Source organism: Squalius cephalus (assembly GCF_949319135.1).
Source record: "Squalius cephalus genome assembly, chromosome: 17".
Classification (NCBI taxonomy): domain Eukaryota; kingdom Metazoa; phylum Chordata; class Actinopteri; order Cypriniformes; family Leuciscidae; genus Squalius; species Squalius cephalus.
Window position 1 is genome coordinate 28012852 of NC_137138.1, and position 25576 is coordinate 28038427.

General features: G+C 37.6%; 1 protein-coding gene and 1 long non-coding RNA gene across 3 annotated transcripts in view; both read right to left on the reverse strand.

Annotated features, from left to right (window-relative positions):
* Positions 1-1470: 1470 nt before the first annotated feature.
* On the reverse strand, positions 1471-2411 carry LOC307144652. The gene is made up of 3 exons (XR_013818802.1): positions 2344-2411; positions 2149-2223; positions 1471-1894 (listed from the first exon to the last, which is right to left on the reverse strand). It is a non-coding gene; the product is annotated as an uncharacterized lncRNA (long non-coding RNA).
* A 6751-nt stretch (positions 2412-9162) lies between these two features.
* rnf121 (ring finger protein 121) overlaps positions 9163-25576 on the reverse strand; it is a 90137-nt gene continuing 73723 nt past the window's right edge. For both annotated transcript variants that reach the window (XM_079846985.1, XM_079846986.1), the window contains 2 exons: positions 20976-21077; positions 9163-11337 (listed from right to left, as the gene is read on the reverse strand). In XM_079846985.1, coding sequence (XP_079703111.1) covers positions 11217-11337; positions 20976-21077 — 223 coding nt within the window. In that variant the 3' untranslated portion in view covers positions 9163-11216. The remainder of the gene's footprint in view (positions 11338-20975; positions 21078-25576) is intronic.

Here is a 25576-nt window from a genome sequence, read left to right on the forward strand (position 1 = left end):
TGGTACATTGAGAGAACACCACAAAGGCGACAGTCCTGCTTCTGGGAAACACAGGTGCTGCAAAAATTTACTGAAAAGGACTGGTACCTCAACTTTAGAATGCCTAGAGAGTCATTCAACAGACTGTGTGACCATTTGCGCCCCCATGTCACCCCCCAAACCACCAACATGTGGGATCCTGTGCCTTTAGAGAAGAGAGTTGCAGTTACTATTTACAAGCTTGCCAGTAATGTGGAGTTCCATGATGTGGCTAATCTCTTTGGTATTGGGACCAGCACTGCCTGTAACATATTTTGGGAGGTGTGTGAAGCATTGAGCATTCTCAGAAGAGTTTTTGTCAAGAGGCCAAGAACAAGAGGCCAAAAACAAGACAGGATTTCCAATGTGTGCGGGCGCTTTGGATGGCACACATATCCCTGTAATTGCCCCAGTGAACTACCCCACAGACTATTATAATAGAAAAGGGTGGTACAGTGTTGTTTTACAAGGACTAGTTGACCACACATACAAGTTCCTTGACTTTGATGTTGGCTGGCCTGGAAAGTGCCACGATGCGTATGTTTTTGAGTGTTCCCGCCTGAGCCGTAAGTTAGAGAGTAGCATTTTTTTCCCTCCTATTACAAAGAACATCCAAGGTGTTGACATTCCTCCTTTGATTGTGGGCGACTCTGCATACAGCTTGACCAGACACATAATGAAGCCATTTCCTGAAGGCACAGTGAGAGGACCAAGTGTTGCCTTTAATGCCTGCTTGAGCCGTGCTCGCATTCATGTTGGAACATGCATTTGGTCGCCTTAAGGGCCACTGGCGAAGCATTATGAAAAGAAACGACTCGAATATAAATTATGTTAAACAATGTTGTGGTCGCATGTATAACGTTGCACAACTTCTGTGAAATCCAGAAGGTAGCTTACCAGGAACACCCAGAAGACATGATGGAGCAGCCAGAGACAGTACTTAGACAGACAGAGACAGAGCAGCCTGATTTACCTGGCCTCTCCACAGCAGAGCACATCCGGGAAGCCCTGGTAGCCCACATCAACACAAGACAATAAAATGAAAACCATGAAATGTTGGATATCAGTCAAACAATGCAGTCAATTTCTATTTTATCCAGTAACATTTTATTGGAAAGTTATTGCCAAAAAAAGTTATTTCTTTCCAAATATAAAATGTAAACATTCTAACAAAAAGAACAATTGTGCAAAAAAAGCTTTTACTCTTTACTGTAAAATAAAAAACATTTTCAGGTTTGGTGTGAAAATGTGTGCAGTTTGTATATGAAACGTATCGGCATTGTAATAACTTATTATTACTTAAGTATATTTTACAAACATCAGAACATAACTTAAAACGTGAAAATGTGTGCAGTTTGCATATGAAACGTATTACTGCATTTTAATAACTTATTATTACTTAAGTATATTTTACAAACATCAGAACATAACTTAAAACATGAAGAGAACAATGACTTTTCCTTAATGAGGCTAATCTAACTAAGATGAATCATTGTAGTGGAGCATATTAAATGATGATGTGTGATTAGATGAACCAGAAGCTGAGGATGAAAAATCCATCCCCTCAGCTGATGGGCCCTGAAAATATGGTGAGTGATGAGAAGCCATAAAAGGTGAGACATGGGCCTCAATCATTGTAAAAGTTGAAACATCAATTCTCGGTTCTCTTTTGCTCTTCTTTCTTCTGCCTCCATCCTCTTCATTTCAAACTCCAGGCGTCTTCTCTCCAGCTCCATCCTGTTCTTCTCCACATTTTTTTCCCACTTGAACCTCTCCTTTTCATAATTATGAGAACTGTCCTCCTGAATGAGACGATCCAGACCTTTGTCCAGAGCCTCTAGTATCTGACTTTTTCTTCCTTTCCTTGTGCGACGCCCTAAAGTAATGTGTCAAACATATACATCAACAAAGAGGTCAATATAGCACAGATATTATGTTATTAGATATATTAGGTCACAGGAGCATGATTGCTTTGAGATTATATCGCTTCAAAAACAAAAGAGGTTTTACAGCACTGGCACTTTCTTGAACCAAAGAAAAGCACAATCATCCGAGGTAGTATCATTCAATATGATCAAGTATAGTAAAGTAGTAATAACAGCCCTCTCGTAGTAAGCTGTTGTAACTTGCATTCAGATATTTCATCTTCTGAACTTCCCCCGTTATCTGTCCTCATGTCTCCTGGGTTGTTCATGGGTCTACAGCCTATGAGAAATGTGAAAACATTCAGCCGAATCGACATTAGCAATTAGCTAACAGCCAAGTCACCGCAGTAACTAAAATATTTATTTGTAATTTTACTGAAAAGTTTTGAACAGGTCTTACCTAAAACAGCGTCAATCCTCAAAATATGGGCATTTAACTGGCTCCGAGCCTGTTTTTCTGTTATTTTTTAGGCAGTCGCGGTACTTTCTACAGAGGTAGTCGAGCCTCTCCTTACACTTTGTCCAGTCCCCAAAGTCCTGGGTTGACGGGCACCGCGTAACCAGCTCTTTAAATATATTTTCCCACACGGTGTGGTTGTGCACCATTTGTTCAAATTGCCTTTGGTAGCCGGGTTCACCCCACACCGATAATAAAGTCAAGGTTTCCTCGCGTGTCTAATGTCTATTTTTCTTCTTCGCCGCCATTGCGATTCTGTTGGTGAGCAGATGTTATGCAGCTGTGATGTCATATCCTATTTTTTTCTTTTTTGATATGCGCATGCGTCGCGACTGAGTGCGTTGTTGTGTTTGGAGCTCCGTCGAATTAATTCAGAAACCTTGTTTTTCTTCTTTACACTCTTTTACAAACGAACTTTTTCATTTTTTATAGCGTGTGAACATATCTGGAATACTATTCTCCTTAAAAAACAATCGGATTGCTCTGATATCGCTACATATATCCAACCTTTCGAACTTCCGCTACTAGCCTTAGCCCGCTAGCATTACACGCGTGGTCGCGCCTATCGATCGACTTATTTACACCCGTATCACTGAAAGCTATAATTCGCCATTATAGCACATCTGCTATAATGGCGAATATAACGGATGTGTGTCTAACGTTACCTTTGAGTGCAGGTGAGGACACCTTCGAGCTGCATTCTGTGCAGTTAGAGCTGGAAACCGTGGAGAAGCAGATCCGCGACCTACTAGAGAGACAGGCCGAGCTACGAGATCGACGTTTCGCGCTTGAAACATCACGCGCCGATGCTCACAGGTCAGTGGTTAGTAACCTTTCGACTCCGACCTCGTCTACTCCATGTGTTTCTCTGCCCAGGATGCGATCATCCCTGGTTTCATTCACTCCGGCACCGACACAACAACATGGACCCTGGGTGATTCCACAGCGGAAGACGCGGGCCAGGACCAGAGCTAGGACCTCTCCGCCCCTCCCGGCCTTCGAGATCTCCACCCGGAACCGCTTCTCCCCTCTACGCGAGACGGAATGCGACGCTGTGATCATCGGCAGTTCCATCGTCCGGCATGTCCGTGCTACCATAGGTAAAGGTAAGGTTCGCACTCACTGCTTTCCTGGTGCTCGTGTTCTCGATGTCGCTGCACAGGTTCCCGGGATTCTGAACGGTGACGAGCCCGTCGGAGCTGTCGTGCTGCACGCGGGAACGAACGACATCAGGCTACGGCAGTCGGAGGTTCTGAAGAAGGACTACAGGAGCCTGATCGAGACGGTACGCAGTACATCGCCTGAAACAACGATCATCGTGTCTGGACCGCTTCCCACCTACCGACTAGGACACGAAAGGTTCAGTAGATTATTTGCTCTAAATGAATGGTTAATGTCATGGTGTAATGAACAGAGACTGCTCTTTGTAAATAATTGGAATCTTTTCTGGGAGCGACCTAGGCTCTTCCGTGCTGATGGCCTTCACCCCAGCAGAATCGGAGCGGCTCTTCTGTCGGACAACATCTCCAAGACGCTACACACCATATGACTAGTAAGTCAAAGTCCAAATCACACTCTTTGCTGTCCAAACTTAATTGATATAAGTACCAATGTAGAACATTATATTGAAACTGTGTCTATTCCTCGCTTAGTGAGATCAAATAATAAATCTACTGCAGGATCTAAGAAAAATCTAATTGTGATTAAACCAGAAAATCTCAATATTAGTGAACAAAAACAATTTATAAAGCTAGGTCTTTTAAACATCAGATCGCTTACACCTAAGGCGGTTATTGTAAATGAAATGGTCACAGATAATAGTTTCGATGTACTTTGCCTTACTGAAACCTGGCTTAAACCAAATGATTATTTCGGTCTTAATGAGTCTACTCCTCCTGGATACTGTTACAAGCATGAGCCCCGTCTGATTGGTCGTGGCGGTGGTGTTGCTATAATCTATAAAGATATTCTTACTGTTACTCAGAAAACAGGTCACAGGTTTAATTCGTTTGAAGTACTTGTGCTAAATGTTACTCTCTTAGATGTAAGAAAGAAATCCATATCTCTAGCCTTGGCTACTGTATATAGACCGCCAGGGCCTTACGCTGATTTCCTAAAAGAGTTTGCAGACTTTCTCTCAGATCTTTTGGTCAATGTCGATAAAGCATTAATTGTTGGAGATTTTAACATACACGTAGATAATTCAAATGATGCTTTAGGGGCTGTGTTTACAGATTTATTAAACTCCTTTGGGGTCAAGCAAAACGTAACTGGTCCCACTCATCGTCTTAATCATACGCTAGATTTAATTATATCACATGGAGCCGATCCAACCGATATAGATATTATACCGCAAAGTGATGAAGTCACTGACCATTACATGGTCACTTGCATACTACGTACCGCTGAAATTTGTCATGTTGCGCCGCGTTATCGACCAGGCAGAACAATCCTTCCAACAACTATAGATCATTTCTCAAATAGCTTACCTGATCTATCTCAGCTGCTCAGTGAACCCAAACAAACAGATGAACTAGAGGAAATGACTAGCACTATGAGCACCATTTTCTCTAGTACATTAGACATCGTTGCACCAATTAGATTAAAAAAGGTTAGAGAGAAAACTAAAGCACCATGGTACAACAGTGTTACGCATGTTCTAAAGAGAGAAACTCGTAATTTAGAGCGTAAATGGAAACAAACTAATCTAGAGGTCTTTAGAATCGCATGGAAAGACAGTATGTCACGTTATAAAAAGGCCCTAAAAGCAGCCAGGGCTGAGCATCTCCGCAAACTAATAGAAAACAACCAAAATAATCCTAGGTTTTTATTTAACACCGTCGCTAGACTAACAAATAAACAGACGTTACCGGAGCAAAATATTCCGTTACAGTGTAGTAGTAATGATTTTCTGAATTTCTTCACTGAGAAAATAGAAAGCATCAGAAACACAATTGTAAATGTACAATCTTTAATGGTGTCTTATGATTCAGCCTCAATTATCACCCCGCAAGAACAATTACAGCGCTTTGCAACTATAGGACAGGAAGAGTTAAATAAACTTATCATTGCATCTAAACCAACAACGTGTTTATTAGATCCAATACCAACTAAACTACTGAAAGAAGTGTTACCTATAGTGGAAGAGCCTCTCCTCAATATTATTAACTCATCTTTATCCTTAGGTCATGTTCCAAGAATATTCAAGTTGGCAGTTATAAAACCTCTTATTAAGAAACCACAATTAGATCATAATAACCTAGCAAATTACAGACCCATTTCAAATCTTCCATTTATGTCTAAAATACTAGAAAAAGTTGTGTCCGCTCAACTGTGCTCTTTCTTGCAAGAAAATGATATCTATGAAAAGTTTCAGTCTGGATTCAGGCCGCACCATAGCACAGAAACTGCGCTCGTTAAAATCACAAATGATTTACTTTTAGCTTCTGACCAAGGCTGTATCTCAATACTAGTTTTACTTGATCTTAGTGCTGCGTTCGATACTATAGATCACACAATACTCTTGGACCGACTACAAAACTACACTGGTGTTCAGGGACAGGCATTAAGCTGGTTCAGATCATACTTATCAGACCGTTACCATTTTGTCTGCGTAAATGGGGAAAAATCGAAGATAACGTCAGTAAACTACGGTGTACCGCAAGGATCTGTGTTAGGCCCTCTGCTATTCTCAATATATATGCTGCCACTTGGTAATATTATAAGAAAACATGGAATTAATTTCCACTGTTATGCTGATGACACTCAATTATATATTTCATCACGACCAGATGAAAACGCTAAATTATCTAAATTAACAGAGTGTGTTAAAGATATAAAATACTGGATGACATGTAATTTTCTGCTATTAAATTCAGATAAAACGGAGGTATTACTTATTAGTCCAAAAAACTGCCCACAAAACCTCTTACAATACAACTTTAATTTAGAAGGGTGTCCTGTTACTTTATCCTCTACAGTAAAAGACCTGGGTGTTATATTAGACCGCAACTTGTCTTTTGAAAATCATATTTCATATGTTACAAGAACAGCCTTTTTCCACCTTAGAAACATTGCTAAGCTACGTAACATGCTATCTGTTTCTGACGCAGAAAAGTTAGTTCATGCATTCATGACCTCGAGACTAGATTACTGTAATGCCTTATTAGCTGGTTGTCCTGCATCCTCAATAAACAAGCTACAGTTAGTCCAAAATGCCGCTGCTAGAGTTCTTACTAGATCAAGAAAATACGATCATATAACCCCAATTCTGTCGTCTCTACATTGGTTACCTATAAAGTTCCGTATCAATTACAAAGTATTGCTACTGACCTATAAAGCCCTAAATGGTTTAGCTCCCGTGTATTTAACGGAACTTCTATCGCCCTACAATCCATCGCGCTCTTTAAGATCACTAAATTCGAGGCTTCTGGTCATTCCTAGGATATCTAAGTCCACTAAAGGAGGGAGAGCGTTTTCACATTTAGCTCCTAAACTCTGGAATGGCCTTCCTGATATTGTTCGAGGCTCAGACTCGCTGTCCCAGTTTAAAACTAGATTAAAGACGCATCTCTTCAGCCAGGCATTCACATAATACTTACATTTTATACTACAGTTGAATCAGATTGAATGCATTAATATTGCGAACAGCAGCTACGCTAATTATTTCCCATATGCTTTTCTGTTGTTATCTCGGGACGCCAGTCCCGAGGTAAATACAGATCGTCAGCTCCAGTTTGTATCCAGCCTCTCATGGAAACTACAGATTCTCCAACACCCGTGCAGAGACGACTCGGCGCTGGCTATGTTTATGCCCTAAATCAATACATGATTAACTAACTGTATTTCTCAATGTACATTTCTGAAATGCACTTTCTGTAAAGCTGCTTTGAAACAATATGTATTGTGAAAAGCGCTATACAAATAAATTTGAATTGAATTGAATTGAATATCCTGACTAAAGTCCGTAAAATCGAGGGAATTACGGACATTTATTTGCCCGTGTGAATGAGCCACCAAAAACACAGACGTCAGGGGGTAATTTCTTAATTACAGAGGTCAAGTCAAGTCAAGTCAAGTTTATTTATATAGCGCTTTTCACAACATAGGTTGTATCAAAGCAGCTTCACAGTAATAAATTAAAACAATACATCAATGTTTGTTTCTAATGGAACGTCCATGTTTGGTAATGCTGATCAATAGTATCGTTGATTGATTAAATTAAATATCCAAATATCCCCAACTGAGCAAGCCAAAGGCAACAGTGGCAAGGAACCGAAAAACTCCATCAGGTGACCTAATGGAGAAAAAAAAACCTTGGGAGAACCCAGGCTCAGTCGGGGGCCAGAGGTCCAGGGGTAACACTAATCCTGTGCGAATAGGGCTTTAGAGGAAATAGGACAGAGGACCTACTAAAACAACATCTAAAGCTGATAGAGTGGACTTACTGGCTTGGAAATCGGCACAAAAATGGTCCTCTTGGAAGACTGAAGGATATTCATCGAAAATCTCACCTTTAAAACACAAAGCTGATAACTCCCGAAGTCCTTTATTTCTCCAACCTAACTTGACCATGTTGGCTCACTCCCAGATCATTCTTATTTTTACTCTTTTGAAACACCTCTTCCATAGTCCCATTCATTGATATAAACAGTATATATATTTCCATATTTATATATAATATTTCTTATTTTGTACATTTTGCAATTTTGCTGCAGATGATTTTTCTTGCTTACTTTAAATAATTTTAAAAACACTACAGTTGTACAAATGAATTTCCAATAGTCTTTTTATTCATTTGTAATATGTACACATTGTTAAATGATACCATTGTTATGTAATGTAGTAAAGGTTTTGAAAATGCAAGTGATGTGTGAATGTGTTGACTTTCACTCATTTAAGGTTCAGTAAAATCAATAATCACTGCTTTGTAACAAATCTACAAATGTTAGTACATTACTTTACAATAAGGTTCATAAATTCCATTAATAAATGCTTTATTAATGGTAAGTCATGTTAATAAAGAGTCTACAAATGTTAGTAACACATCAGTTAATGTTGAAATAGTGTACTACACTTTACGTTTATAAATTCCATTAATAAATGCTTTATTAATGGTAAGTCATGTCAATAAAGAGTCTACAAATGTTAGTAACACATCAGTTAATGTTGAAATAGTGTACACTTTACAATAAGGTTCACTCAATCCAATAAATACTTGCAGTATTTGATGCAGTAATGATAGTAAAGTGCGTATAAACATGAACAACATATTTTTCTGCTGTAGAATTATGTTTACCAACAAATCAATGCCTTATATATATATAAAAGAGTGTTGATAAGGTACACAACAGTATTTTTACATTTAGGGTAACATGGTGAGTTAGAAATGTTCATACTTAGTGTGTGCTACGTAAACTAATGTAAATATGTACAGTAAGTTAACCTTACAAAACAGTAAATCTATTTACAGGAATTGTTCATGGTTAGTTCATGTTAACTAATGCATTAACTAATGTTAAGTAACCGTACTGTTAATGTGAATTGATGCATTAGTATATGTGTGAGTTAACGTTAACAAATATTAACTAATGCTGAACAGAGGTGTTGTTCATGGTTAGTTCATAATGCATTAACTAATGTTAACTAATGGAACCTTATTGTAAAGTGTTACCATTGCTTTAAACCAATTAATTGGACATTAATTGCATTAATAGTGTTCCTTAAACACTGAACACACACACGCACATACACACACACGTTGGGTTTCCAATTTTTTTATTGTGACTTTCCATATAAATAATGATTTGTAAACTGTACAAACTGTATATTCTATCCCCTAACTGATGTATTTAACAACATGAACTAAAGGGTATTTGTATGTTTTTCATATTAACAGCATTGTTTTATAATTTTTTAAGTAAAAATATTCAGCTTTGGGGATAGGCTTAATATATTTGTAAACATTTTAAGGAATTTTTATTATTAATGCAATTAATGTCCAATAAAGTTTGGGTTAAAGCACTTAATGACATTTTCCGTTATTCCATGACCTAATCTAAAGTGAGAACTATTCATGGTTAATACATTATTTAACTCTTTATATATGAGCAAATAAAAAAAAATTTTTGTTAATTAGTGACAATGTATGAAGAACTCACCGTTTGTATATAGTCTATTAATGTAGACTTAAAATGCATATTTACTATAAACTATAAATGAACTATAAACTTTTGCAAATGATTTGTAAACACTGCATATATTACGGACTAATAAAGTGTGCATTTATGGGTAATTTGTAGGTCTATATAAACACATTGACATGCCATGTGTACTAATAATTATGGCATATTTCAAAATATGAATTATACATACAAAAACATTTTATGGGCTATATTTATGTCAACACATGTAATTGTTCCAATTTCTAATAGGTTTCATACATAGCTGTGCATATACGTTTTTACTTTATATGAGGATATATTTCATATATGGTTATTTCATATTTGTACATAATACATATATTAGATTTCCATATGGATAACTATATTAAATACATTACTTGATGTATTAACATGTTGCATTTTTTCTTCCATTACAAAATATTCTGGAGACCAGAGGCCTCATGTATAAAACTTAAATAATGTATAAAAAGATTTCACCTGTTGTGCGCACACACTACACAACACAGATTTTACATATACTCACAAAAGTAAATTCCCTTTATCAAGCCCAATTAATGTAAAATTGTGCATACCTGCATTGCCACCGTCTTCTCCCCGAAATAACCCATCCATTTTATACTGGCAAGTTCAACAGTACACAATAATACGGACTGTAAATGCCATCTGTGCCAACACATTACATTGCAAAATTTTTCAATTCAGTCTTGTTTAAAAAGCATATTATTCTCATTCATTTCCATTGGCAGATGAGTTTATTTGTTGTAGGAATTCTGTTTATAAAGAAAATATATATTAGGATGTTTAAATATTTTTAGTGTAAACAGAACAGATATTTATTTTTGGATTTTTCAAAAATAATACATCAACGCGTCACTGAGAGAACATTTAAAAATTAAACACAAATATTTCAGTTTGCTTCAAATTCGACAATATTTTTTTCATAATGTTAAGAAAAATAAGGAAGGCGTCATCATTAGGGTACTTTCTGTCTGCATACAACAGCATACCTGTGTGTGTCAGAGCGGTTGTACATTTCATCAGACCTACTCAAACTGGGAAAAGGACTGCTTGACCACTGAATGAGTCGGGCAGTGTCTGTCTTTACTGTATACGGTCTGCTAATCATCTTCTTAATCATGACATGTGCATTGCTCATCACTAGAACTTCAGGATAACGATTACTGGTAATTTCAAATGCTTAATTCAATCCACAAGAGTGTGTCAAATTAAAAATGTTTTAAATCATTCTTTTTCCTTCAGTACTACTTACTCACACACCAGTAAAAGAACGCATGCGCATAGCCCAGTGTGCTTATGGTGAGCACATATTTACAGCAATTTTATTTATTTTTTATAAAACCCAATGTGCACATGGTAAATTGTTTATGCAAATTTCAAAGGTCCAAACTTCAAGTAGTCCATCAACAAATGTCAGACAAAAAATGCCAACAAAAACATCCAACATCAGACTGCTAGTAGAATTTCATTTGATGACACATTAGCACAGCAAAACTCAGAGACAGTAATTGGAGGAAAAAAGAAATGTCTCTGAGATGTCTCTGAGAAACCAAAGACATTTATTGGCTGCAGTTTGAATCAAGGATGCTGGTCCCTCTACACTGGGTGCTGTTGTTACTCCAAACCCAGGATGTAGTTGATGCCTTGTACCAGACCAATGATAACAGGCTGCCAGGCCACAAGGTAGCGCAGCCAATCCAGCAGTTGTCCGTACATGACGTGGGGTCTCTCCCATCTAAAGACAGAGTTAAGGTGCTAAATTTAAAAACAAACAAAATGGGTTCATTTAAACATTAAATAAGTTGAAACCTGCCAGATCCTGACATGAAACAGTAATGAGCTGCTGAATATACATTATTCCATGCAGACAGCTACTTATCAAATAAATACAGACACACCTGTTTCTAGGCTATTCGCATGATTGGAATAAAATCAATAGAATAATAATTTGATTGGCAGACTTTTCTTATAGTTTCAGGAAAATGTCAATAAGTTGTCAAAAGCAGTGGATATCACAGCTTTTACCAAAATTGATATAACTTTAGAACAGGAAATGTTTTCACTAAATTTGACACACTGACACACATGTCTGAAGACAGAAGCAACAGGGTTTGGCCATTTGTTGGCACTATAACAAAACAACCAAACATGAAAGTGACCCAAGTGTTGCCATCATTGTCCATGAGGACAGTTGTGTATCTAGAAAAACATTGCTTCCATCAGCCAATCACATTTCAACAGTTATTAGGCGTTAACAAGGTAAATAATCTTGTATAGAAAATTGAGCAACAACAACAACAACAACAAAAAACTATGAAGGGAGTTAAGGCCCAGTTGTGTTTGTGGTTCTGGTTGTTTTTTCCTCTTTTTTATTTTTTTTTTAGGTCTGGTGCGATTGGGGCGTGACTTAAGTGAACCTGTGTGTGAACCAAAGTGAAACTTTGTCATGGCGCCTTATTTAAACAATGTGCGATTGGTAGTCTGGTTAAGCTGTTGCTTAGCCAGTTTTCCAGATCCATGCTCCAGTTTTGGGATTTTGTTACTTTTCAGTAACATACAGAAAACTGATATTTTGATTGTGTTATTAATGTGATTCAATAATAAAAAATAAAAAAATCAGACGACTGTCATTGAGCACTTGGATTGATTTGGGCCATTCAAAATGTTGATGTTTATGTGAGGGTTTATGTTCAGTAGTCTTACTCTGACCACAGTCCTTTAAGGGCCGTGACACACCAAGCCGACGGTCGGTCATTGGCCAACATCGGGCCATCTGTGAGCGTCTGTAGGGATAGTTTTTGCAGTCAGCTCTAGTCAGGCTCATGTCGTTGGGGCTGGCATTGAGAAAGATCACTCTGATTGGCTGTTCAGTTTAGCAAACGAGTCAGTGCAGTGCACGAGAAGCAAAAGTGATGAAAGCGAACAAAGAAGCCAAGATGGCATAGAGAGAAGTCTGATCTAATTTTGTTATCTTACCTGAGCATTCCAATACGCAAATATTTTCATAACAACATGAGCCACTGGGAATGAAGTGAGTGATCATGATAGACATTCAAAATGCTGCTTATTCATGGTTTGTATATCTGCAGCCCTAGTTTTGGTTTCTCTTTTTGAATGACGAATATAGACTATTAATACCTGCTGATTTAAACTGTTATTTCCTTACATGGAAAGTATGAGCCTACTTCTTACACGTGTAACACTTTTTCAGTTTTTTTGCGAGTTGGTGCTGGATGTTGTGACCCAGTTGTTTGTGTTTGTGGTTGTTTTTGTTGGTCTGATTGGTGTGTGATTTAAGCGAAATTGAAACTTTTCGGGACGCCTTGGTTAAACAACATGCATTTGGTAGTCGGGGCTGCTGATAAGCTGTTGCTTAGGCAGTTTACCAGATCCACACTGCAGTTCTGTAATTTTGTTTGTTTTTCACTCATTTGTAAATCACAACTGACAACATTTGATTATGTTGTCTTATTATTTTCTTGATGTAATAAATTCTTTTTTGAGCTTGTTCTGCTGTTGTAAATCTTAAATGTTGCATTTTGTATTTTAGTTTATTTCTGTGCATCTCCTGAGATGATTCTTAACTGTTTGTTAGATTCCACGGCATCAATATTTGGGTACTTGGAAGACTCGCGTAGAAGACTAGGGAGGAGTTAGTTAGAGAGTGCTGTTAGTATTAGGTGGGGAGATATAAAAGTTGTGTGCCCAATTAGGCAGAATTATAATCTTTTTTTGAAGACAGTTGTACTTTTTGTCATTTAAAAAGATTTTAAAACGAGTGGTTCATAAATTATTTACCTGACTTTATCAATTGAAAGAAACATTACTCTTCACGTTATTGAAGAGAATGTTTGGAAATAAAAGCAAACAATTGACTTATCAGACCGCAATGAACCGTTCAAACTAACCAAGAAGCAGAATTCCACAGAGAGTCAATCAACACCCAGGACCATAAAATCAGGAGACCTGCCATTTTGGGCATCATTCAGGCTGAGACAGACCAACTCCTAAACAAAGAACGCTTGTAAGAGATAACTACCTGTCAATAGTTAGGCAGTTTAACATGACAAATGGGTTCAGATATGGCACATCTTAAAGGAATTATGCACTTCAAAATTTACTCACCCTCAAGTTGTTTCAAACTTTTGGACATCAACTGTTTGGTTACCGACATTCTTCAAAATATCTTCTTTTGTGTTCAGCAGTAATTCATACAGGTTTGAAACAACTTGAGGGTGAGTAAATGATGATAGAATTTTAATTTTGAAGTGAACTAATCCTTTAAGACAAGGAAAATCATGAGTTAATGCCAAAGGGGGGCGATTACCAAGACAAAGACCTAAAACAGACTTTCTTAAGACCTCTTGGTGACCTCTGGAACGCAGGACTGAAATATATCAAATTGCATCAATCATAAAAAAAAAAAAAAAAAATGATGTTAAACAATAATATTGTTAACCTTTTTGAAATCAGCTTTTCATTGACAAAATATTTATTGAAAAAAAAAAATCCTATTGAAAAAAGAAGACTGGTTTCTTTCCATTTAAATTAGTTTGAACCTTTTTCTCTCACTTTCCCTTACTCAGTAGAGTGACGTAAGCTTCACATCACTAGTCTACACTGAGATCAACACTTGGACATCACCACACTTCACTGTTGGTTTACAATCACTGAAATGACACTTAGCTGTTCCACCACATATAGGCTTATATCCCACACAGATCTGTGTCTGTCTCTTCTTCCCAGTGTGCCAACATGTCGCAGACTACAAACCCCACTGCCCAAGGGGAAGACGTGGACGTCTTGGCTCAGAAGCATTACAGAGAGCCTCACATCCAAGACAAATTAACTGATATTATTTTGAATAATAATCATGATTCTGAAAAGTCAGCCAAACTGATTAAAACTGCCAACGATCATTTTGCGTTCTGAGAGAAACTTCCTGAATGAAAATAAGGTTTGCATTACATTACATTCCTATCAAGGTATTACTGTACAAATAGGTAAATGTCTGTAGTCTCACATTTGACCTTTTGTGTATACGTGTAGGTCACAGCTAATATTTGCTTGGAATGCTAGCCTTCTACAAATGCAGCATACACCGAATCTACACAAAGCAAACAACGCGGCACTGCTACCATGAAAGTTTCACCTCGCGACAAATCGATGTGCAAACAGGGCTGAAACACGACACACCATCGCTGTCATATAAAACTAGGGCTACGTAAGTCCAATTTTTTTATGCCCTTTTCTTGCTTCCCTTCCATCGCGTTCACTCGGATGTACATCATTGCTTACATTGCACACATTGCACGAGTGCCCACTACAAGCAGAACCCTTGCAATGTGGAACACCCTAAGCCCTTGATCACTGGGAATCCGCAATGGAGCTGATGTATTATTTACAGTTTTTTTTTTTACAGAGCCTCTCAGTGCTAAGGGAAATTCACAAATGTATGTCTAAAAGTGGAGTTAAATGCAACCATTTACGCACTGCATTTTGCCATGTTTTTGCAAGTCCCACCCACTTTTTAAAACAAAGTTACGCTACACTGACTACAATAGACTCTCTATTGTAGTCAGAGGGCTGCACCCATACCCTATGGGTGTGACGTCACCGTTGGCCAGAGTGACTGCAGTTACGCCCACTGAGTGGCAAAAAGATTGAGTGGCCACATTGGTTTTTAGTGTTAATGTCGCGAAAAACACACAACACACTAAAATGGGAAAGAGCTTTGAGATTGACTGTATAAATAGATTTTACAAGAAATCTGAGGTATATTTTTATAGACTGCAGAAAGCTACCGAAAAGAGAAGCAAATGGATCGCTGCAATTCATAGAAACAACTGGACCTCAGGCAGTGAAACGTGGATTTGCAGTTATCATTTTATCAGTATGCTGAATTTTGGGGTAAAATTCAGCATACTGATCTATATATTGTATTGTTATATATTGTATTGACAACTCAAATATTTACCATCATATATTCCGCATAATTGGATGTTTTTAAATAAACACTGACAAAATTATAAGTTTTAAGGCTGGATATGATGATATATATGACATTGATATAAGTGATCACCCGGATTTAGACCTACCTACAGTGGGGGAAATAATTATTTGATCCCCTGTTGATTTGTAAGTTTGTTTAGCTGGAAACCCTCTTTTGGGGGGTTAGTTTTTTGGGAGGTTCCTCTTCGTTTCAGGTTCCTCTTCGTTTCTTGTAGTTGGTCATCAGGTATGCACACATCTCAGGAGGAATTTTGGTCCATTCCTCTTTACAGATCCTCTCTAAATCCTAAAGGTTTCTTGGCTGTCGCTTTGCAACTCGAAGTTCCCTCCACAGATTTTCAGTAGGATTAAGGTCTGGAGACCTTGTTTCTTCTTGAGCCACTCCTTTGTTGCCTGGGCAGTATGTTTTGGGTCATTGTCATGCTGGAAGTCCCATCCACGACCCATCTTCAGTGTTTTGGCTGAGGGAAGGAGGTTCTCGTCCAAGTTTTTACGGTACATGGTCCCGTCCATCAGCCCCTCAATATGGTGAAGTTGTATCCTGGCAATCCTGGCAAGCCGGCCGTTCAGTGCTCATGTACCCGCAGAAAACAGCTTCATCTCGGCCAGTCCTTCGGAAATTGCTGCTGGCTCTTATGTAGACAGTGATTAAACATGAGATATTAATTTGGGGTATATCAAACGGGCGATCTTTTGTCTTATTAATCTATTACTAGTTTCAGAGCAAATCGATTTTGGTTAAGGGGAAAATTAAGTTTCATAACTATATTTAGGCTATATTTCACTTGAATCCTGTACTAGAGTGCTGCTTGTACATTTGACTGAATTATTTGCTTGTGTTTATTTCCTATTATCTTTTATAATGGCTATTGTTGTTCTTTTAAAAATTGTTGTTCAATAAATATTATTCTATATAAATAATATGCCGTATTTGCTATTGAGAAAGGATCATAATATGGACTTTAGAGAAAGTTACATTATTACGCCAATAGATGGTGGCAAAGACTGTCTTTATTGTTTTTACCTGCGCACATATATTCAAACGCACATAACTATAGAACCAATTCTTAATGCGCATGTGAACGCCATCAGCGTTTATCACAGGTTCGCGTTTAAAGTCTGTGTAGAGAGAATGGTGTCATCTTAGCGGCCCCTAATTTAATAACAAATGATCGTTACGACGGAAACGAATAAATCAAAACTAACTTTAGCTGGAAAATAACTATTAAAGAACCACTATAAAGCCAAAACAATCTCTGTTACCTCAAATTATACATTTATCTCTGTTAAGCTGCTTTGAAACAATCTACATTGTTAAAAGCGCTATATAAATGAAGGTGACTTGACTTGACTTTATGAGTGAGTAAGAACAAAGAAAGTTGTTTTAGCAGTACTGTCATGGGAAGGACAAAGACGAACATATCGCTTTCCTCAGCGGACATTCAAACTGATTTTTTGGATATAATGTTATGGACATAGACCTGAAGAATGAATGCAATATCAGATGCAGGTAATACACTTGTTTAGCCGATCTCTCTAATAATACCATAATACTGTACTCTACATAATACAAAAAGCATCACTGAAGCGACTCAACATTCCTTTGTTGCTGGTTCTAAAGTGACGTTTTAGACTTAGTAACGGAGGCTCTGGCTCAACTGTCACACTGTCAACTTGAGAACTGAACCCGTGGCAAAAGGAAGTAGTTCTACACAAAAGAGGGTTTCCAGCTATCATTTACTCTGACCACAATCCTTTAACATTCCTCTATTCATTGCAGAGTCCAAGATGGGTAGTTTTCTTACATTCTTATAATTTGAGAATCAAACACATTAAAAGGGGCTGATAATGTGTTATATGACACCCTGTAACACCCTGTCACATGCTCCTGTAGTGTTTTACACACAACAGCTCTAGTCAGGCTCATGTCGGCGGCAGTTCGCCTGATTCAGAATGTCAATGAGAGATATTACTGTTCAGTTTAGCAAAAGAGCACAAGAATAAAAGAAAAAGTGATAAATAGCAAGCAAAGAAGTCAAGATGGCACAGAGAGAAGTTTCTAATTTTACTTCATCTTACCTGAATATTTTCATACCTGCTGACAGTTCTTTCCAAACATGCACAGAACACACATGCTAAATGGCAGACAGCAGTAGTCTTTGCGGTGTGTTCAAATGCAGCTTTTTAACCCAGACACATCCGAAGGGAGGCGACAACATAGTCAGCATTTGGCGACGTGATGTGTCATGGCCTATTATGTTGTTTTAAAGGGGTGGTATAATGCCCTTTTCACAAGATGTAAAATAAGTCTCTGATGTCCCCAAAGTGTGTAGTTTTAGCTCAAAACTCCCTACAGATATTTTGTTGCACAAATTGGATGTTAAAAATGTTAAAATAAGCATGTTAAAATTGTCACTTTTTGAGGGTGAGCAAAAATGCACTGTTTTTGTGTGTGTCCCTTTAAATGCAAATGAGCTGCTGCTCTCAGCACAGGGGGTGGAGCTTCAAGAGCTAGTGTCCTTTTACCTTACACAGACACACACTGGAAATGTCAATGTTTATGTTCAAACTGGAGTAAGACAATGATGGAGAGACTCAAGAAGTGACAACTTGTAGAATGCAACAGGACATTTCTGAATGGTTAGTTGATGAATTTAGGTAGCTTATGTGTAGTTATCTTCTAGTCATTTATTAGCATATTCTGTCATGCTAATCTATAAATCTCGTTCCCCGGAGTGGGGTTTATGTAAATTATAGGGTTAGTGATGTGACTAACCCGGGAGGAAGCTCGTGTAGTCCCTACAAGCCGTTTGCTGTAGTCCTTAGAAACGATTTCTTTAAAACCAAGCATCTTCCTTTGCTTTGAACTTTGAGCGTCGTAACTTTGCAGATGTTTTTTATGCTCAAATAGCAACATTACGCACTAAAGTAAGAAAAGTGAAATCATAATTCGTTTCAAGTTGGTCCAAATAAAGTGGGTACTGACCCATCTTTAATGGATAAGTGTTTTGCAAATCCGTAAAGAGGTTAGCACACAGAAGCGCTGCGCAGCACCAAGTCTTCAAAATTCGAACATTAACGTGTGCGCCCAACTACGACTCAGGCTGTTCAAATCGCACCACAGCGTTTTGCCGCATCCACTCACATTTTCCATTTAAAATACAAAGATTTGTGACAAATATATGTATGTACTGACTTTATCCTTGGCTGAAAGACTGTGTATTGTGAATTTACAATGTGGTTTTTGTGGCTTGAATAAAAGGAGGTAATGAAAACGAGTGAGTGAATTCCAACACTGAGTGAGCCAGAAGGGCTGGCACTTTTGAACAATTTGTGCTTGCCGTTTAATAATCCTTTGCAACTTAGCAAACTAGCAGCTCCAGTAGTAATAATACAATTTATCTTGAACTTTGTCATGGAAACTAAACCTCAATTAAACAATTTAATAATCAATTAAAAAGAAATTTATATGATATTAAGCTGTGCCCATATTGGACCAGCGATTTAGAAAAAGAATGGATGAATAATTCTACTGCAGGCGTCATCTTCTGGTGAGATGCAGAAATTAATTTAACCCTCACAGTGCATTTTGGGTATTCTCTAGCTGTTGAGTGTACATTGGTTGTACACTCGATATTGCGTTGCATAGTGGGATTGAATGAGTGCACTCGATAACATCCACAATGGCTTCAGACACGACTACAAATGGCTGTCCCCCTTAAGCAGTGCTCTATTTAAGGATATTTTTCTTTTTAGCATCCAATCCATACATTTGCCTGACAATTTCCCTACACTCAAGTTCAAGTATTTGTATAGCACATTTAAAGACAACCATAGTTGACCAAAGTGCTTTGAATGTCAGGATAAAACAAATAAACAAAACAAACACAGTAGAGATTGTCACAGTATCAAAACTTAACTTAAAGGGTCATGAAACCCTAAACCAAATTTTCTGAGGTTTTAACAGAGGTATGTGTGTTGAACACCATTGAAGACAATGTTAGCATCTGTTAGATTTAATAGGAGGAAAATGGTTAAATTTGAGTTTTTTCCCGCTATTTTCATCTTCCGGGTTTAAAATCTTCATTGTGTCCACGTCAGAGCGAGCAGTATAGTACTTTGATGACTCATCGGTGTCTCATAATTATTCATGTGACTCAGTTTTCTTATCAAATGAGAAGACACTTGCTCTTAATTATTCATGACACCACATGGAACTTTCCAATGACAGACATGTCAAACTGTGATATCGCGTAGTAGATGAGAGAGGCAATGATGGGACGCGCGTTTGTTTTCGTGGTGCAAAAGTTCCAGTGCATCTTTCCCCGCGATGCTGCCAGGGCTGGACTCTGACTGTGGGCGGTTGGTTGGCCATCAACCACGGACACATCTAAACTATGTGTGTGTAGCAACCATTCAACTGGAGAATGGTGGACTTCGGCCTTGTACACCAATGCAGGTTGCATCTTGCGAGTGATGCGTTCCCGAGGACTTTTCTATCACTTCAGAGGTGTGTGTCTAAAATGTAACCCTGACTGTTTTACTTGCCTTTTGTTAAATAATCACTCGTTATTAAAATTTAGATATTTCGATAATACCTCAATTGTATGGAACGTATGCTTAATTTGTGCAAATTTCTATGTCACTGTCCATCTTTATTATGTGGGTTTAGGGGGCGCGTAGATCTAGGCTATGTAAGGAACGTTTTTTTCAGAAGCGGAAAACGTATCATTTTCAAATATATGCATTTATAGTGTGTATATAAACAAATATATATTTTATAATGACAATTATACATATACATGTACACATGTTTTAAATACAATTATGATTACTGTAGGATAATATATGTAGCAGAGCATTGTTACTTTTGAAAGGACAAAAATAAGGTGTCAGTGTATTTCATTACACTTTAACTTTGCCAGCTATAAAAAAATCTAGCATTTCCTCACGTTTTACCACTGATTTTTAGTGACAGTCGATATGCATGGGCCACTGGCGATGACAACCCCCTCTCTCCCCTCCCCCCTCCCCCCTCTCCCCCCTCTCCCCTCTCACCCCCCTTCCCCCCTTCCCCCTCTCACCCCCCTTCCCCCTCTCACCCCCCTTCCCCCTCTCACCCCCACTTTCCCCTCTCACCCCCCTCCCCCCTCTCCCCTCTCCCCTCTCCCCTCTCCCCCTCTCCCCCTCTCCCCCTCTCCCCCTCTCCCCTCCTCCCCCTTTATTAAAATATGTCAGTGCCAATGAGGCACGTTTATACAAGATACTTAAATGTCCTAAATGAAATATGACATAATCCTGGCTTAATCTAAGCCCTGTCTATGAAGCCAGGCCTTTGTTTTGGAAGGCAATAAAGGATACGGGTTACTAAACATCCTTTTAAGGTCAACTTTTTCTTTGCAGTATGGACACGTCTGCTTCTTGCCCACAATGCACCAGCCACGTATGCAAAACTCATGGAATCTGGGTAATAAATAGGTTAAGGAAACAAATTTGTGCATCATAGTCACTGCTGGAAAGGAAAAAAAAGCAAAAATGATATTACAAAAGGTGGAAACATTCACTGATGCTACAGAAGGAGAAACATTGCATTTAGAAGCAGGGGTGTAAACTGTTGAACAGGATGAAGATGTGTACATTTTTCTTATTTTGTTTAAAGACTATATTTTTTCATTGAGTACTGCCCTTCAGAAGCTACAGAAGATGCTTAGATGTTTCCCAAAAGACAAAATAATTACAATTTACCCAGATCTTCAAATTCAAAAAGTTTGCAACCCTCATATCTTAAAGGTTGTATCAGTGATTTCAGGCCTAAAAAAAAAAGATCACATTCATCTAATTTTTCCTAACGATCCGCTAGCTGCCCGCCCCATAAGCATGCCGTCAAAAAAACGCGTCTCTGTAGGCAGCCTAGGATCTGAGATCTGCACACAAAAACAATTGGTTTCACCAACAACTCAAAACCAAAACAAATAGTGTTCCAACCAATCACCGACAGGGGGAGGGTGTTGTGAGGTTTTGTGCTCGTGCACGGCTGCACGCGAAGTCGGAGCTGAAGAAGCTGGCTCAAAACCTCACAACACCCTCCCCCTGTCTGTGATTGGTTGGAACATACCATATAGTTGACTGTTATTGGACCAAGTGTTGACTACTTTACACAAACCTTGCAGAATATGCAAAATGTTAATTATTTTAACAAAAGTGGGACCTGAATAAGATATTTTAAGTCAACATCTTTTAAGTAAAATATCTTATTCAGGTCCCACTTATTTTGTTAAAATAATTAACATTTTGCAGATTCTGCAAGGTGCTTGTAAACTATAGTAGTCAACATTTGAAGTGGGACAAAAAAGTTAATCAAAGTTGTCCTAAGACTAGAAGGGATATTGTTCAAAATTCATGTATAACTTTAATGAAAGGTTTTGATCCACTTCAAATGTTGACTACTTTATACATGTATATAACAATGGTGACAGTTCAAAAATGGGAAAAGGCACTTCTTGCTGAAATTCAACATTGTTGTATATTTAAGCTGTGAATATTTCAATTCAAAACATTTCACACACATTTTTATTATTGAAAATTCAATAACCCATATTCACCTTTCCAGATATCACTTCCAAAATATTCAGTCTGTTTAAAAATATAACCTATAATATTCTATATGTAAATTTCGGTCCATTTTATTTTGCTTTACAACAACTGTTTGGACAGTTTGGACAGTGCAGCGTGAGCTGATCTTGATCAAGCGACACCGTTACTACACATCGCTAAGAGATCCAGTAAAGAAAGCATTTGAATTCACCACAGAAGTAATAACATCACTGCGAGATCTAGTGAGAAGCATTCAAATTTCTGTTATTAACGGATCAAACAGAGCTGACGTGGAAACAAGGAGAAACATTGTGCCATGAATTAACTAGTCATAAGTCTACAGATCAGCAACATTCACCATGGATTTAATGTAGTAACACTAACTGTAAGTTAACCATGGAAGTTTAGCAGGAATAGTAAAATGCTTTGAAGTACGTCACATCTTTTTCCAGCACTTCAAAACTCAAATATTATCATATTTAATATTTTTAATGTGATGACCAAAACATTATTTGTACATCTTCAAATATTTATAAAACTAAAAGTTTCAAGATGTAAAAAAACTCACACTTATTTAAAAATAATTTTTCTTTTAATTATTGTTATTTTTTTTAAATCAAGGACATTTCTCTGGCATTTCTTTCTTTTTGGTGTATCAAAAACGTACCTAACCATGACACCACTGTGTCGTATCAAACCGAACCGTGCATTTTGTGAACCGTTACACCCCTACTTATTACAGATGTTGATAAACCTCAAAGTTTGCCTTGATTGTTCTACGTTTACACTTTTACATTGCACACATTTTGTAACATTTTATTTAAGGTCAAGAGTTTCTTTAACACTTACTTTATCTTTAATACAAGACAAAGATATTTTTGTTTACATTTTATTTTTGACTGCTAAAACTAATATAATTTGTTGTTTGCCTTAATAATGTGGATAAAAAATAAAAAATAAAAACAGTGGTTTAAATTCAAACTTTTCTACTTGTCTTTAAAAAAAAAGGTTATAAAAAATGTCAATAATTATTGATACCGAACAATATGAAACATTATATCGTGACTTTTTTTTTTTTTTTAGCCATATTGCACAGCCCTACATACGACATTGGTATAAACGTTTCTAATTTCAATAGCATTTAAAGAGAATGACTTGGTCAAAAAACAGCTGTATTGTGTTCATCTAGGTGTCAGGTATGATGCACAACTTTTAGATATTTTATATTTATTAAAATAAACTGTCAAATCAAATGTAAATATTGCTATGTATTTCACTACTGTATAGAATCATACACAAAATATGCCATTATTTAAAGCTCAATAGAATTTGAAAAGAACGCAAGTATTTCACTACCTAATGGGCTCATCTCGGAATCTAGGCAGAGGATGAATGATTGAATGACTGTATGAGAATATATGTCCTATTAATGATAAAATTAAAAGAACTGATAATACACAAATGTTTTAATATATCAAACATCTTTATTTGTTTTCTGCATTTGGTCATCTGGCCATCAGATAACTGCCTTGACTCCCAACATTTTTGGTAATTGTAGGGAACTGTACTGTAAAATGTATTTATGTATGTATGTTTACAGATTGTGGGTGGGAGCCAAAAGAATTCACAATTATTTGCATAGGCAGATCATAAAAATGATCATTCTAGGAGAAAATTTCAGATGGCATTTAGAGGCTTTTGCATCTGAACTCTTCATATATACACACACACATATATATATATATGCATGCACATACATACTTTATAATCTTTTCAAAACTAGTCAACGTCTTTCAAAACTAAAGTATACATTTTATCATACGTATTTCAAAGTAAAGGATTCATTAGTTAGTTGATGACTTTATTTTTGACAAAACACATACAGTATATATTCCTCATCTCATTATAGCAATAGAGTTTGCTAAAAGCTGTTCATTCAATACAGCAGTATTTGAAAATCGATCATATTTTGTAAAATTACATTTATATTTGCATTTATGTCAAAACCTAGACACTTTTAAACATCAAAAGGACATTTATTAATATGTATTCGTGTCAAAATGACAAATAAACAGATTTTCCTATTCAATTTTGCATGGAAACGCTTCCAAGACGCTTGCGTGTCGCGTGAAAAATAGGCGTCGGTTCTATTTCTAGAATGCACGCGTTTTCCACGCGGCTCGTGCCGCGCCTGAGACGCGCGTCTCACACAGGCAGTGTGCAAACTCTAAACTGTTAACATGGGAGCCGAAATAAAAATGGACACGCCACGCAGCTGAGACGCTTACGCCACGCATCCAGTGTTTCACCGGCCTTATCCAGCTGATGTGGGCGTTTCACAGGTTTGTATGGATCGCCTCACATTTGCGTTTGAATAGCGCGCGGTCTCCGTAGGCGGAGTCACATTAAAACTTAATTAGCTGAGATGAGAACGACTGACATCTCTCTCTTTACATACTATATAAACTGTGAATATTTGTTTTTTATAAAAATTACTTCATTTAAAAGAAGATAATTCAAGCTTCATGCCTGTGTGTCTGTTTGCCTGTTTGACTGAGTATTCGCTGAGTTAGTTCATTTTCGGACGCGTTTCAGAATTGACTTCACTGACGGAGAGTAGGCAGAACTCGCATCATGTTTATTTTTCTTTATTTAGCGAAAAGCACAACACTTTGTTTTTATTATGAGCATACACAAAAAAAATACACACTAAACAGGATCGATTGATGTATAACACAAGCATATAAGATAAAAATTAATATTTTTTTTTTGCACTCATACGGAAAAAAATCGAGTCGGCGCGATAGCCGACCCCAGGGGGTTAAGTCATTCTCTTCAAATGCTAGTGAGCTTTAAATTATGGCCTACTTTGTGTATGATACCATACAGTAGTGCAATATTTACATATAGTAACCCAGGTAGTTAAGTCATGTTGCCATGGTTATTAAGCTGTTCTAAGAGTCTTGGAAACGAGGAGGCGACGAGCCGGTGCCAGTGCCTTGGACCAAGTAAAGTTGAAAGGAGACGTGCCTGAAGTAGTAACGGTACTAGTAAAGTACCATAGTCCTTGATGGATATGCTAACATCCCCGGACTGCCATCAGAGACTTGGGTAACAGTAGAGCCATCAGCGTCATCTTCCTTGCCTAGCAGATTGTTGGTGGCTAGTTGCCTGCATTCCTTACCTCCGAAGTGCAATATCCAGATACCAGTAGTGCTGAAGAATGAGACACAAACAGATTTAATAATCCCTGGCTGAAGTGCATGCCGTCCAACGCGTGATTGAGGGAGGAAACCCCACGAGTGCAAAGATAAGAGTCCTGGGAAAGCTAAGATCATTCCTGATTTTGGTGATTGGGGGAATGTGAA